Below are 14,199 nucleotides of genomic sequence, written 5' to 3'. Positions count from 1 at the left end.
GGTAAATTATTTATTACTAATTTTGCGCTTTTGATTTAATTTATATATGTAAAAAGCAGTTCTTCCAAAAAAACAAATCTAAGTTTGGTTAAAATAAGTTATGAGTTTTAGAAATTAAGTTATTAAGGAGAAATATATTTTGGGTATTTTGAATGAAATTTCAATAGCCATTATTATATTTTTAAATTAAAATTACACTTTAAAATAAAAGTAAATAAATAAATAAATATCTCAAATTAAAATATGAAAATTTTATCTAATTAAGTTATTGAAATATTATTTTACTTCTTAAAATAATTGCAAACTTTTGAAACAAAATACTAAAGATATAAAAATATAGGATAATTATTTTATTAATATTTATTTATTTATAACTTACAAAAATAATTGTTGTTAATATAATTCAGATTTTCTATCTCTCTATCTATAACACAATTCAGCAAAATTTAATTTGTCATTATGGTTAATCGATAAAAAATGTGTAATACTTAAATAGCTTTTATTTTTGTACCTCGTTAGAATATTTTATATAAGTTTCTAAGTAATTTGCTCTATTGAATAGCATATAACCTTATTAAGGTTATTTTTTCTTTAAGAAATATCTACCTATGTACTTATCTTAAACTAGATTTTAAATTAAATAATATAGACAATATTTAATATACTACCAAATTATTTGGTGTGATGACATTATAAAATTACAGAACTTTATTCATTTATTTATTGTTTAAAACTACTCTTTAATTTAGATCTAATATAATTAGAAACTATTGTTTAAATTATTTTAGGATGATAACCATAAAGGAAAGAATTAAGTTAAAATTTTTAGTAGATTCTTCAGTATTCTTTGTTGGGGTTACAGTGACTTTGAGGATCGTAAGTAAAACCATTTAGCTGTTCATATTTATCGTTTGTTTAAGTTTCAAAAATTGGTCTAGGTCTTTGAATTAAGTTGCCTTAACGTTTAGGAATTAGTTTTTTGAGAGGACTCTCTATGCCCTTAGATAAAAGAACTTCCCAATCGATTTTAGAGAAGAATGGATGCACTTTAATTTCATCCCAGTTTGGCCTCTCTAAAGGGTTGTCCTTTAAACATTTACAAATTAAATCTTAAGATTCTTCTGTAAAATCAGCTGTAAATTGAGGCTTATTTTATAGAATTTTTTACTTAATACCAGCCCAGTTTCTGTTTTTATCAGTAAAAGGAGGATTTCCACTTATGATTTCAAATAAAAATATACCAAATGCCCAAATATCACATTAGAGACCATATCCCTTACCAGTTTACTCTGCCAAAATAACTTCTGGAGCTATATACTCAGGAGTACCACGCAAAGTAGTTGTTAGTTCGTCTTCTCTTTTAAACTATTTTGCTAATCCAAAGTCTGCTATTTTAAGATGGCCATCTTCAGAAATAAGAATATTTTCTGGTTTTAAATCTCTATAAATAATTTTCATGCTTTTATGTAAGTATTCCAAACCTAATATTTATTAAATAAATAAAATTATTTCACTTTTTAATCTCCAAAAATTTTAATTTTTAATTTATTTCTTCTATCCCTCCTCCACCTTTTGAAATATTGAAATCTAAATAGAAATATTTATATTTTAATTGTTAAAGCAATCTAATATGTGCATTCATACTCTAGTTTAATGTCAGTTCATTTCAATACATAATATTTCATAAATGGGTAGAAAATTTTCGATTTGATTAAACTATTTTGTTATTTTTAAGAAAGAGAAACCAATTACCTAATAGGACTTCTGCTGCAATAAACCTAGAGACTTCTATAGAAAACTTTTTATTATTTACTAAATATGTATATAGTTCTCCTCCAGGGCAATATTCCATAACTAAGTAGAGTTTTTTTTCTGTTTAAAAGGAGTATTTAAGTCTAACTAAGAAAGGATGCTTATTTTCGAGAAGGACATTCTTTTCTATGATCATTTAAGGATTGAGATTACGACTCACTATTTTTGATTTTTTTATAATTTTCATAGCAAATTGCTTGTTGTTTGTCTTTTTTTTAACTAATATCACATCGCCGTATGCACCTGAACCTAAATTCTAAAGTCTATCAAAATCTTTATATGTTAAATCCTTTTTTTTTGGTGCTTCAACTGTTTTTTAATCTTCTGTTTTGATAGATAATTATAACTACTAAACTGATTATTGTGGAAGTTGTCCATTCTACTATTTTTACTCCAACTTGGTTGAATTAAGTAATTAAGTATTTTCCCCATGAGTGAGGTTATTTATAGGAATAGCATTATTTATTTTTGGGGTCTATTCATACTAACTATCCTTAGCACTTTCAGTTGTATTGCATATTTTACTGCAAATTTGTCCCATATTTAACACTAACACTTATTATTCAGTTGTTAATTGATAAACTTAATAAATTTATTTGGTTTGCCTAATAATTATAATAAATATATATAATATTTAATTAACTAATAAAGAATATAATTCTTTTTAATGTTTAGATTTAGATATAAAATATACCTCTAATATCGCTGTTAAGTTAATAAGATATGTTTTTTAATCTATTTTGATAGCCTATTGCTAATTATTAAATATTATTATTGTTCTTTTATCAATTAATAAATTTTTTCAATTTATATTATAAATACTTGATTTAGTAATTAACTAACCTAAATTACTCACAGTAATATATATTCATTTTTATGTTTATTTTATTAATTTCTTAAAAAAATTAATAGAGATAGAAAATAATCAATATTTTGAAATCCATTTAACTATTACAAATAAACTTATAAAAATTAAAAAATCCTATTAATGAAAAGTTGTTTCTTCTTGCATCAAATATCAAAATAGTTTTTATATTTTAAAAAATTATGTATTAAATTGTGAGAATATTTATTTAAAAAGTTAAATTATAAAATATTTTTTACTGAGTATTAATAGATTTTAGATAATAATTTACTATATGAATATTTTAAATTTAGAAAAAGACACTTCTTTTTAATTTATTGTTCAAACAAACACTATTCTAAAGAAATTTCTTTTTTAATTATCTATCTATTTTTTATAAATATTGATTATTCCTAAAGTAAAAGAGACTATTTTTTATATATTTAATGCAGAGTCAGAGTTGTTTATTACAATTGAGAAATAGAAAAAATATTTTCAATAGAAAATATCATACTGGACGGGCTTTAATTTTATTTTATTTATTTATTTATTAATCTATTTTGCAATTCTTAAATTTCTTTAGAATATTTTTTTAAATCGCAATCTGATGATGAAATTTCCTTCAATTTTATCTATGTTTTACTCTTTTATAATTTATAATTTGTGTTCATTAAAAACCCGTAATTTACATCTTAAGATTTTTAGAGGTTGAAAGATAGTTTTTTAAGATAAAACTTAATAAGACTTCTAAATCTTATTTTTATTAAGAAAAAAATTTATTTGTTTGGACAAGATAGATTAATAAAAAACTTAAGTAGGAATACAAAAATTAGCGAAAATAATCCAAAATTATTTGTAATATACAATGTAGCTAAATCATGAATAAGCAAATAATTTTTATTCGCTAGAATATTTGAATTCTTAGCTGAATAGCGAACTGAAAGCTAAGACTACTTAAACTGAATATTAAAATATATAAAACATTTTAGAAGTTTTGAATAACGATATTGTAGATGTAGTAAAATTAAGAGAATATGCTAATTTAGGTATTTCAGATCAATGCATAGGCTTAAGGGCTTTAGTCTGGAAGATACTTTTAGAATATTTTAAACCAGATAGATCAACTTGGACAAAATAGCTATAAGATAGCAGAGTTTTTTATAATTAATTTTTAGATGATTTTCTCAGAAAATAAAAGTTGCCTCCTTAAAAAATTATTGATGAGCATGAAGAAGAAGAGTTAAAAAAAAAGCAAGAAAATAATGCGAATTAAAGCGAAGCTAATCATTTATCAATAAAAAAATAAGAAAGCGATCCATTCTCTAAAAATTCAATAATAAATCATCCAAATAGATTAAGTTAAGGGAGCAGCTAAAATAAAATGAAATTTTAAAAAGTAGTTGATCATCCTTTAAGCAAATGCAGCAAGAGTAACTGGAATTCTTTTTTCTAAGACTCTGAGCTTTTTACATAAATAGAGAAAGATACAGAAAGAACTCGTGCTGATATGCACTTTTTTACATCACATACATAAAGAGAAGTGAGACTCTAAATACCTTTTATCACTTAAATTCGTTAAGAAAAGAAGAAGAAAAATATAAGCTAGGAAGAAAGACATTGTGATGTATTAAGTCGTATTTTATTTATTTATGCAAAATTAAATCAAGGAATATAATACGTTTAAGGAATGAATGAAGTTTTGGCTCCTATTTATTACGTCTTCTAAAAAGAAAGAGCTTTTCCTTTATTCCAAGAAGAAGGATTTTTATAAATAGAGGCTGATACTTTTTTTTGTTTCATTAAAGTTATGGGTCTCCTTAAAGATAGATTTATGAGGTAAATGGATGAATGCTAGTAAGGTATAAAAAGATAATGCTAAGAATTCAACAGCTATCTCAAGGCATACGATAATGACTTGTGGTTCCATTTTGAAAAGCTATAAATTGACCCCTAGTACTATAGTTTAAGGTGGTTACTTCTGCTCTATACTTAAGAGTTTTAATTGAATGATGTTATACGTCTTTGGGATACACTGTTAAGTAGGAAAAATATTTTAGTTTATGTTTTTTATGTTGGGCTAGCTATATTGTAGATAAATAGATCTGTATTACTTGACGAAGACTTTGCAGTTGTGATGACAAATTTATAAAAAATAGAAAAAATGGATATTTTATAGATTATAAAAGAGGCTCGTAACATTGAATAAAAACATATTAATAAATAAAGTTACTAAGACTAAGAAGAGTCAGTATGAATTTTTAAAATAACTTCTAATAAATAAAACTCTATTCAATCAATAAAAAATTATATCTCTCTTAATATTTTTTATATTATATAAATAAATTTATCTTAAGTTCAGAAATAAAAATACAACAATTTTATCAAAATAACTTAATAAAATATTATCTATTTTGAATTTCAATTTTCAAAATAAATATTTGTTTTTTGTATTTATCTAGTATTTAGTATAATAAAAATAAAGTATTTAATTAATTAATAGCATCAATTTATCAATAATCGATTGATAGTTTTAGATAAAGCCATCCATCAGGTTCAACTTTTTTAGTATAAACCTCCTTTATTGGAATATCATCTATTATTTATTATTTATTAAATTTAATACAAAACTAAATTTTTAAAGCTTGAAATATTATTCATATAAAAATCTAATTTAGTTATTTATTTTTTTAAAATAAACAAGCAATTACGTTTAATTATGACATCATCTTCAATCAGTAAATGAAGGCGGTGAGATTTCTTCATTGTTTTTATTCTTTTTTAAAATAACTCCTTCAAATAATTCTTAAGGTGGCCTAAATATTTTTTTTTTTAAATGGAGGATAATTTTTGAGAAAAATTATATTAAACAATATAATTTAGTGTATATTACCAACAAAGATATCATCAGATACATAAAACCTGAAATTGATATGCCTATTAAATATTTTTAATATATTTTAAGCTATATTTTAAAAATATTCAATTTACTTCGATACATCAACATCTGTTATATTCTCTAATTCGCAAGCTATTGGTATAAATCCAGGATAATTGCATCTTATTATTTAGTATTCTATGAATCTCTCTTCTTTAAATATAAAATAAGATTAACGATTACAATAAAAATACATTTATTCTTACCAAATGAATGAGTTTTTTTGAAATTTTGCTCTGACTCTTATAAAATTTCTATACATATTTTTTAATCTAATTAGCTTTCTGCTGTTTAATTCATTACGATATTACTTAAATATAAACGACTATTTTTTGATAAGTTAAAATTTTGAATAAATTATATTAACTTTAATTAAAAGCAAAAAATGTAAGATTATTTTTAATTTTTTGACAAAGAGTATTCTGCATAAGCAATTTTAATCAAAATACTAATAATTAGCAAATATAAGGTAAAACACTAATGAAAAAGAGAACTATGTTATTATTATAACAAATATTTAATGGTATTTCAAGAACTTATTGAAAATAATTTATTCCTAATAAATTTATTAAAAATTAGAAGATATCGCATACAAACCATAAATTAATTATTAACTAACTATTTATCATTTACTTTTTATAGAAAGTGTTATTTATTTTTATTAAAAAAAGTTAGTGCGAATTTATAAAAATTATTAATTTACAAACTATCAACAAAAAAAATTTACAGCAATTAATCTGTAAGTAAATAGAAAAATATAATAAAATAAAATTTATAGAATTAATTTTCATAATAAATATTATAAAAATGGCATCTCAATTTTCAGATATATCAAGGCTATCTGTAAACTCTGCTGCTTTAATCAAATCAGCATATCAGCTGAATGATAATAAGTATTGCATTTATAAATTTTAGTCTTAAATTGAGTTCAATATTATTATTAAATCAGACTTTATAAAATGATTGAAGACATAGATGATGATACAATGCATAAAATATGGGGAGGATTAGGTATTACTTTATTAAGTTTAAAATACTAATTAGACTTTCCAATCTATTTTTTAATTTAGGCCTGCATATTTCAAGATAGATGAGAATGGGGAGAGGTGTTTTAATTCATAAATTTGGATTGTTTACATTTGGTCCTACTGACTTTAACAAAGATGTAATCATAACTTTTTAGACTTTGCATTTATTTTTAGTTTTATGATCTTGTAGAATTAAAATTAAAATCTAAAACATATTTTATATGAAGGGATTTGCATCTTAAAAATTAAGAGAAAAACAAAAGAGATAACCAGTATTTTTAGTTTCTGCTGATTTTGTAAAAGGATTAGGGTTAAAATAAAGTATTTATAGCGAAGTGACCTCATAACTTAGACCATATAGTTTAGTTACAAGTGGATAAGTTTAATAAGTAACAGTTAACTTTAGTGAAATTTCAAATCTCATATCAGTAGACCCAATAAAATGCAAAGCTGGAGTAAATAGGATGATTTCTACTTTGGCTTCCAAAATAAATAGTGTATGTTATAAATAATAACTACCTGCTAATTAGTTTAAAAATATTATTTTTACAAAAAAAGAATGGATAAGCTGATTTGGAAATTCCTGGAATAGGCTTTTTAATTGTTAGAAATAATATGTGTGGAGTGAATTTTCATCAGAGCTTTATAGCTAGTACATAGGTTGAATATTATTTTTAACATTTATTTATAACTAATCATATTTTATTAAAATAGTATTCAACTAACCTTGCTCTTGATGAAAGAAAAGAAAAAGGAGAAATGACATTAACAGCTGCTAATTTGAGTGTGTTAGAATACAGAAATAAATTTTCTAGCTTGTCGCCAGAAAAGTTGGAGCAGAATAAATCTATGATTGATATTGCTTCATCAGTTAATTCTTACTTAAGGAATAATCTCGGAATAAATTTATAAGGCATAATTAATGATTAAAGTAGAATTTTAATAGTATTTGTAGTAATGTCAAATAAAAATTATATTAAAAAATAGAAAAATAAGTTTAAATCGAAGAACAATTTTCACCTATAAAACAAAGAAATCATAATCAATAATAAAAATCTCTATCTTTTATTAACGAGAACTAATTTGCAAGAGATCCAAGCAACAAGAAAAAAAATCTTTCTTAAGCCGAAATATCTCATAAATCCATGAAAACTTAACTCAGTTTTCAAAGTGAAATCTATAACTTAAACAAGCCAATGTGTTAAAGAATCATATAATTCTGGATGAGATAAAACCATTTAGATGCAGAAAGAGTATTTAATTTGTTATTTGTATATCATAATAACATAAATATAATTAAAAGGGTTTTATACAATTGTGTGAAAAGGGCTTTGCCTCATCTAAAAATTTTTAGTTCTTAAAGTTAGATTTTCAAAATTTTTAGACCTGCATTTAATAAAATGAAATCAAACTAACACCAGAATTGGTATAATATTTTTATTTTATTAAATAAAAGATTCATTTTTTTTATTTTATTTAAGAAAAGATTTATTTATTTTATTGACTTGTTAATTATTATAAAATGTTTTTATTATTTTAGATATAGGAAGCTTTTAAACTTTTAGATGAAAAGTAAAAGAATTATATTGACTATATAGACTGGCAAAAAGTTTTTGGAGAATATTTACCCTCTTAAAGTACATTTTATATTAAAATAGAACATAATATTATTTCATTAAAAATAAAAAGTTAGGCATTTAGATTACATAAGAGATGTCATCTTTAAAAAAGGACTTAGGACAGATGATATCTTAAAAACTTGTAAATTAAGTAGAGATTCTGCACCTTTGAATAAAAAAGACCTCATATAAAGCATGAAATAAATTTGCTTAACAATTGATGATTCAAAAGCTGAAAAAATAGCAGACACTATCTTATCAATAACAGGATAAAGTTAGATATCAGTTCATTAGTTAGTCTAACATTTGCAATCTATTGAAGAAGGTAAATAAATCAAAAATTTGATAATTATAGATTAAATGTTATTTAATGATTATAAAGATGATAAAGAGCACGATCCTTCTTGGTTTAAAAATTTGCTATGGAGGTTGAAGCTAAAATTTACTGATTAAGAATTGCTTGAAGATTTAAAGCAACTTTTTATAGTATTTCTAAATATTTTTGAGAATTTAAAAAAATTAAAATGTACTTAATAAAATAATAGTAATATGATGAGCATTAATAAGGCTTATTAGATGTTGCAAGCTTTAAAATTTGTATGATAAAAAGTAAGCTAAAGCTTAGTATATCTGAAGTAAACAGAATGATAAGATACTTAAAAAAAGATTCTAATGAGAGAATAGATTATTTTAACTTTTTACAATCCATTTCAACAATAGAAGCAACAAGAGTTCCAAAAGAAAGAATTTTTGATAGAGGTGATTTCATGTAAAAGCTAAAAAATCATTATTAATAATTTGAGTCTGCAGAACATTTTTTAAAGTCAGTACACAAAAGTGTTAAATTAGAAGGTGATAATTCAAATAATTTAAAAGTTTCATATTAAAAAGTAATTTTTTCTTTTCTTTTAATTTTAGTAAAGAGATTATATTTTTTAATTTGAAAAGTTTGCTTTTTATCTCGGAAATAACATATTTAAAGATGAGAATTTAGAGTTTTTAGAATCTTTTGTAAAGTAGATTGATTATAGCAGAGATGATTTTATTGATATCTATGATATACAGTAATACATAAAAAATGGGAAATATATTGAGTAAGTCCTTGCACTTCCAAGTCAAATCAAATAAAATCCTATGCAAACTATAGATTATCTTCCTGCTGTTTAATATGATTAAAAGAAAATTGAAAAGTAGACCAATAACCACTCTAATTCTACTTTTATTAACAATTACACTTATTAGTTTACAACTAACTCTAGTTTAAAATAAAATGAAGATAGATAATTGCTCATTAATAACAGCCCTCCTTGTTTCCCTACAAACCCTTTATCAGAAGAAATGATTAACTTGATCTTGAGAGATCTCAGAAAAAATATTAGAGATAAAAAAATAACATTCAAATAATTATTTGATTTACTAGATACAGATAAAAATGGTATGATTTCTTGCAGTGAATTTATGGATGGTTTAGATAAAGTAATTTTATTAACCTTTATCAATATTTTAAAGTAAGTTTTTTAATTATAATTAATACAGTATATTTTGCTTTCTTAGCCTGTTAAGGATGGTTTTTTTGCTTATATGGATAAATTGCATATAGGAATGATAGATATTAGCAACTTTTTAAAAGTTCTTGAAAAGAGTGTCAAAGAAAATGCATAAGATCAAGTGACAGAAGATAACTGGAATTGGTAGAATTTAATGGTGTAGAGAATATTTGAGTGGTACTCAAAAGGACATTTCACATCAGAAGAGGAAGCATTTAGAGTTATTGACTTTGAATACAAAGGATTTGGTAAATATTTGTTAACAATAATAATTTACCTAATCTTAATTTTACTTAAAAAAGTTGATGTTCAAGATTTTAAAAAATTTCTAAGAGATGTCTTAAAAATAAAAGAAAATGAACTAACAATTGCTAGAGTGAATAGACTATTTAAGATAATAGATTTTTACAAATCTGGAAGAATAGGAATTATAGACTTTATTAAGTTTGTAAAGTAGCAATAAGAATTATAGTAAGCTATTTAAAATTCTAGATCTTTGAATAAGTCAGACATTCAACCAATTAAAAGATCATATTCAACTTAAAATTAAAGAAATATATCATCTTCCTCAAGCAAATAAAGTGACTCATAATAAATTGAAATATTGAATGTTGATTGGAAAAAATCTGTTTCGCAATAGTTAGGTCTTTACATATCAAAACACTATCCATCGATATAGGCTAACTTTGAAAGTAAACAAATAATTCATTCAATCATCATTATTTATTTATTTATTTATTTCACCAATAAATTTATTTTTAATAATTAGATGTAAGCTAATACAAGAAGAAAATAACATTTGATTAATTTTAATCATGGGTAGAAAAGAGCAATTCCCTGCAAGGGTTTGATTTGACAAACACTCTTTTGTAAGAACTTTTTGCTTATTTTGATCCTCATAAGAAGGGCTTTCTTACAGAATCGGATTGGATAAACTAATTTGGTATTAAAAAAATCATTTTAAGTTTGCTAAATATATTTTCCCAATTTTTAAAACAAAGGACACATAAACTGGAAAAAGCAAATGGTAGAAGAACTTAGAAATTTGATCTACCTCCACTTTAGTAAAAAGTCTTAGGCAAAAGAAGCTTTTGAATTCTTTTTAACCCGTAATGACAATCCAGATAATTAGAAATTGATTTACCTATCTGGTTTCTATAAGGGTATTAACTATTTGTATCCAAAGAGATTCACATTTGATGAAATTAGCTAAGTTTGGGATAGAGAAATAAATTAATTTTCATAATTAGGAATGGATTTCAATAAATTTTTAGGATTTATAATTAAGAATTTTAATAACAATATTTAAAGTAGTGAAAGTACAAGTAAAACAAACAACCAAAATAGTTAAATATTCTAATCTCAATAAAGTCTTACAAAAAATATAGACATATTTGACTCAAAAATTGATAGTATTAGATTTAGATCATATACACCTATGTAAATTAAATCAAAACCAAAGATTTTTTAAAAAATTTAAATTAAATTTTATATATAGCACAGTGACTGGCTCTAAAGTTAGCTAATCTCCAAAGAGGTAATCAAGATAAAAAGAACAAAATCTTAGGTAAATAATATAAGGTCCAAAATATGTCTCACCAATAAAACGAAACATGTCAGATCTTAAAAAGTAAGATTTGGCTAATAATATTTCATAGAATTTATAGCCAAGATTGGTAGGAATAAAGAATACCAGCTTTTTTATGGACAAATCGGATTTAAATGATTATTACAATTCATTATCAAGAAGTAATTTAACTGGTAATATAACATAGCAAAACTCAAACAGTGTGCAACAAAATTTATCCAGCGTTTACACTCGTGAATCTGGAAGTTTTCTTCAATAGCAAGGAGAAATCCTTATATAAAAACTTAAAAGAATAATTAGGTCATCTTCATAAATTGACTTAGAAGAAATACTCAATAAAAACGACATAGCTTAGTCAGGATATTTAACTAACAATCAATTTAAAAAGGCTCTTAGTGAGTTAAATCTTGGACTAAAAAGTTAGGAAATATTCTTTTTAATCAATCTATGCGGTTTAGATGGACGTCTTTAGATTAAAAAATTTATTGAGCTGCTATAAAAAAGTGACGAAGATGATATAATAGTTAAGAGATGCAAAACTAAGTTGAAGTAAATTTCAAGCAAAATTTATAAGTATATGATATCCCCAGTAGATGCATTTAGATAGGTAATTTATTTCGAGCTAATCTCTACTATTATTTCAATTATTTTCAAAATTTTAACATAAATTAAATGCTATGAAATAAGAAATTTGATTGGATAAATTTTTAAAAAAATTAAATTAAGATTATTATTAATTATTAGCTGGTTGAATCATTTTTTAGATATTTATTACATCAGATTAATACAAATTAAGGATGATGTAGATGATATATTTTTTTATCAAAGTTTAATCAAAAAGGAGATGGCAAAATGAGTCTCCAAGAGTTTGAAGCTCTTATTAATAAGCTTTAAACGTTAAATGGAGAACCTGAAGAAGGATTGTCAGTAATTAAAGATATGTTTGGATTTCTTGATAGAAACTAAGATGGTTTTATTGACTCTACAGAATGGAATGATGTTCTCAGCAATTTAAATACCCCTTAATTCTATTTAGGAAGAGTCAATAATGAGGATAATATATAATAAGGAACTGGTGAAGGTTTGACTAGATAGAAGAAGTATCGTTCTATGAGCAATACTTATCATATTAAGTAATACCATCATGGTAGAACAGATTAAAATTATGAAGCTTTACAATAAAAGTCGATCATTTAACTCAAAGGAAAGTAAAATGACGAACTACAAGAAAGGAATAAGTCATTAGAAAAAAATTCAGTTTTTAGAATTACATCAAACATCACTTAAAATAGCGAAAGGAATAAATAAAAGTTAGCAACACAAATAAAATAATCATTAGATGTTAAAGATCATGATTTAATTCTTAATGTATTGGCAAAAAATAGAAAATATTTATTAGATTTATTTTAATCGTATAATTAAGCAAATATTCCTATCACATATGATCTGGCTAAATCGCTTATTATGAAAATTTTAAATAGCTAGGGAATTTAAATTGCGGATTCTATAGTTTCATAATTTATAAAATTTGCAGAAAGAGATGGAATCATAGATTATAAACTTCTTTTAGAAGTGTATAAAGATCGTTTATAAACTGCAAATTAATTAATAAAGAATTGAAAAAATCAAAATATTGTCAATTATTTGTATGGTTAAATCATATTTTTTAATATAAAAATTGTATGCTATTAATTTCGTTAAAATTTTTTCCTAATTTCAATTAATTTTGGGGAAAAATTAATTTTGTTTGGAATATCCCTTTTTTTTTATTCAATAATTTAATAAAATTTATTCAACTTTATGAGATTAAGATGATGTAATTTCTATCCTTAAAATTCAGGTCTGTCTTTCACTGGATCAAGTAATAATAATTATAATGAACTAAATTTTTAAAAAGTGTAGATTCAGATAATAAAATATTTTAAATAAGCATAATTCTCTAATATTTTACAATTTGTCGTTCATTTTTAATTTTGTGATTTATTTAGCGAGTGAATCTAAAAACTCCAATTTGATACATGATGTATTTATCCGTACGATTTCTCATATATTAATCTCTACAAATAAACTGTAAATAGCAAAGCAATTTTTGAAAACTAAATTAAAGCGTTCTAAAAGCTGATAAATAGCAAATAAACTTGTATAAATACACTTATCGCATAATTAAATTACGGATGATTTACCAAATTGAGATATTTAAAAAAATATGTTAAATCTTTAAATATTTTTGAGTAATTCATTATTTGTGTCAGGTATAATTTTAATATAAAGACTACACAAAAAAACAATAAATTCTCAAGAATAATTATGATGATTGAATAATCTATAAACCTTAATTTTGAGAAATCCAACTGATAATCTTTTAAATCCTTAAAAGAAATTTTACCATAATTCTCATTCTAGATTAAATAAATAGGAATTCAAATAAAATCTTTATGAAAAGCTGTAATATAAATCTCAGAATACTTTCAAAATATTATTAATTATTTTTAAATGGTGTGTATGCCTGTAAGCTTAACTTTTTGAATGATTTTTATTTGAAATAGGGGTAGGTTTACAAGTTATTAAATAATTAATTAAGTGATCTTTCATCAATAAGTAGAATCAATCTATCTGTTTATATCTAAATTGATAAATTTTTTCTTAACATACACAAAAAGAAAATAGGTGATAATGTAGACTGCTTAATTAAATTAATGAGGTGGGGAAATTGATAAAATTTTCAAAAAAGGATAAGTTGAGTTAAAATAAATAAAAGAAAGATCAAATCCACGCATTTTAGATGAAAGTATATAAATAAATACTAAATTAATATCTTATTTAATA

The 14,199-nt window shown here is 23.1% G+C and overlaps 4 protein-coding genes across 4 annotated transcripts; 2 read left to right on the top strand and 2 right to left on the bottom strand. All coding sequences in view use genetic code 6, as the record gives it.

Moving 5' to 3' along the window:
• Positions 1–837: 837 nt before the first annotated feature.
• On the bottom strand, positions 838–2,353 carry TTHERM_00500960 (Serine/Threonine kinase domain protein; the record flags this gene model as incomplete). The annotated part of the gene is made up of 2 exons (XM_001022255.1): positions 838–1,481; positions 1,753–2,353. The coding sequence occupies 2 exons, from the start codon at positions 2,351–2,353 to the stop codon at positions 838–840; spliced, it is 1,245 nt and encodes a 414-aa protein (XP_001022255.1).
• A 1,168-nt stretch (positions 2,354–3,521) lies between these two features.
• On the top strand, positions 3,522–4,910 carry TTHERM_00500950 (rab-GTPase-TBC domain protein; the record flags this gene model as incomplete). The annotated part of the gene is made up of 1 exon (XM_001022254.1): positions 3,522–4,910. One exon carries the CDS (start codon positions 3,522–3,524, stop codon positions 4,908–4,910), a length of 1,389 nt encoding a protein of 462 aa, XP_001022254.1.
• Positions 4,911–5,166: 256 nt separating this feature from the next.
• Positions 5,167–5,891, bottom strand: TTHERM_00500940 (autophagy protein Atg8 ubiquitin-like protein; the record flags this gene model as incomplete). The annotated part of the gene is made up of 5 exons (XM_001022253.2): positions 5,167–5,249; positions 5,365–5,469; positions 5,547–5,590; positions 5,645–5,744; positions 5,798–5,891. 5 exons carry the CDS (start codon positions 5,889–5,891, stop codon positions 5,167–5,169), a joined length of 426 nt encoding a protein of 141 aa, XP_001022253.2.
• A 507-nt stretch (positions 5,892–6,398) lies between these two features.
• TTHERM_00500930 (EF hand protein) lies at positions 6,399–12,993 on the top strand (the record flags this gene model as incomplete). Its single annotated transcript, XM_001022252.3, has 19 exons — positions 6,399–6,484; positions 6,541–6,602; positions 6,662–6,756; positions 6,847–7,116; positions 7,178–7,279; positions 7,334–7,550; positions 7,607–7,872; positions 7,923–8,045; positions 8,160–8,256; positions 8,309–8,563; positions 8,621–8,724; positions 8,784–9,128; positions 9,187–9,714; positions 9,775–10,033; positions 10,088–10,477; positions 10,555–10,728; positions 10,787–11,225; positions 11,284–11,980; positions 12,202–12,993. 19 exons carry the CDS (start codon positions 6,399–6,401, stop codon positions 12,991–12,993), a joined length of 5,301 nt encoding a protein of 1,766 aa, XP_001022252.2.
• Positions 12,994–14,199: the final 1,206 nt, after the last annotated feature.

This window comes from Tetrahymena thermophila (assembly GCF_000189635.1).
Source record: "Tetrahymena thermophila SB210 genomic scaffold scf_8254487, whole genome shotgun sequence".
Taxonomy (NCBI): Eukaryota; Ciliophora; class Oligohymenophorea; order Hymenostomatida; family Tetrahymenidae; genus Tetrahymena; species Tetrahymena thermophila.
This window is presented reverse-complemented; position numbering and strand designations above follow the sequence as displayed.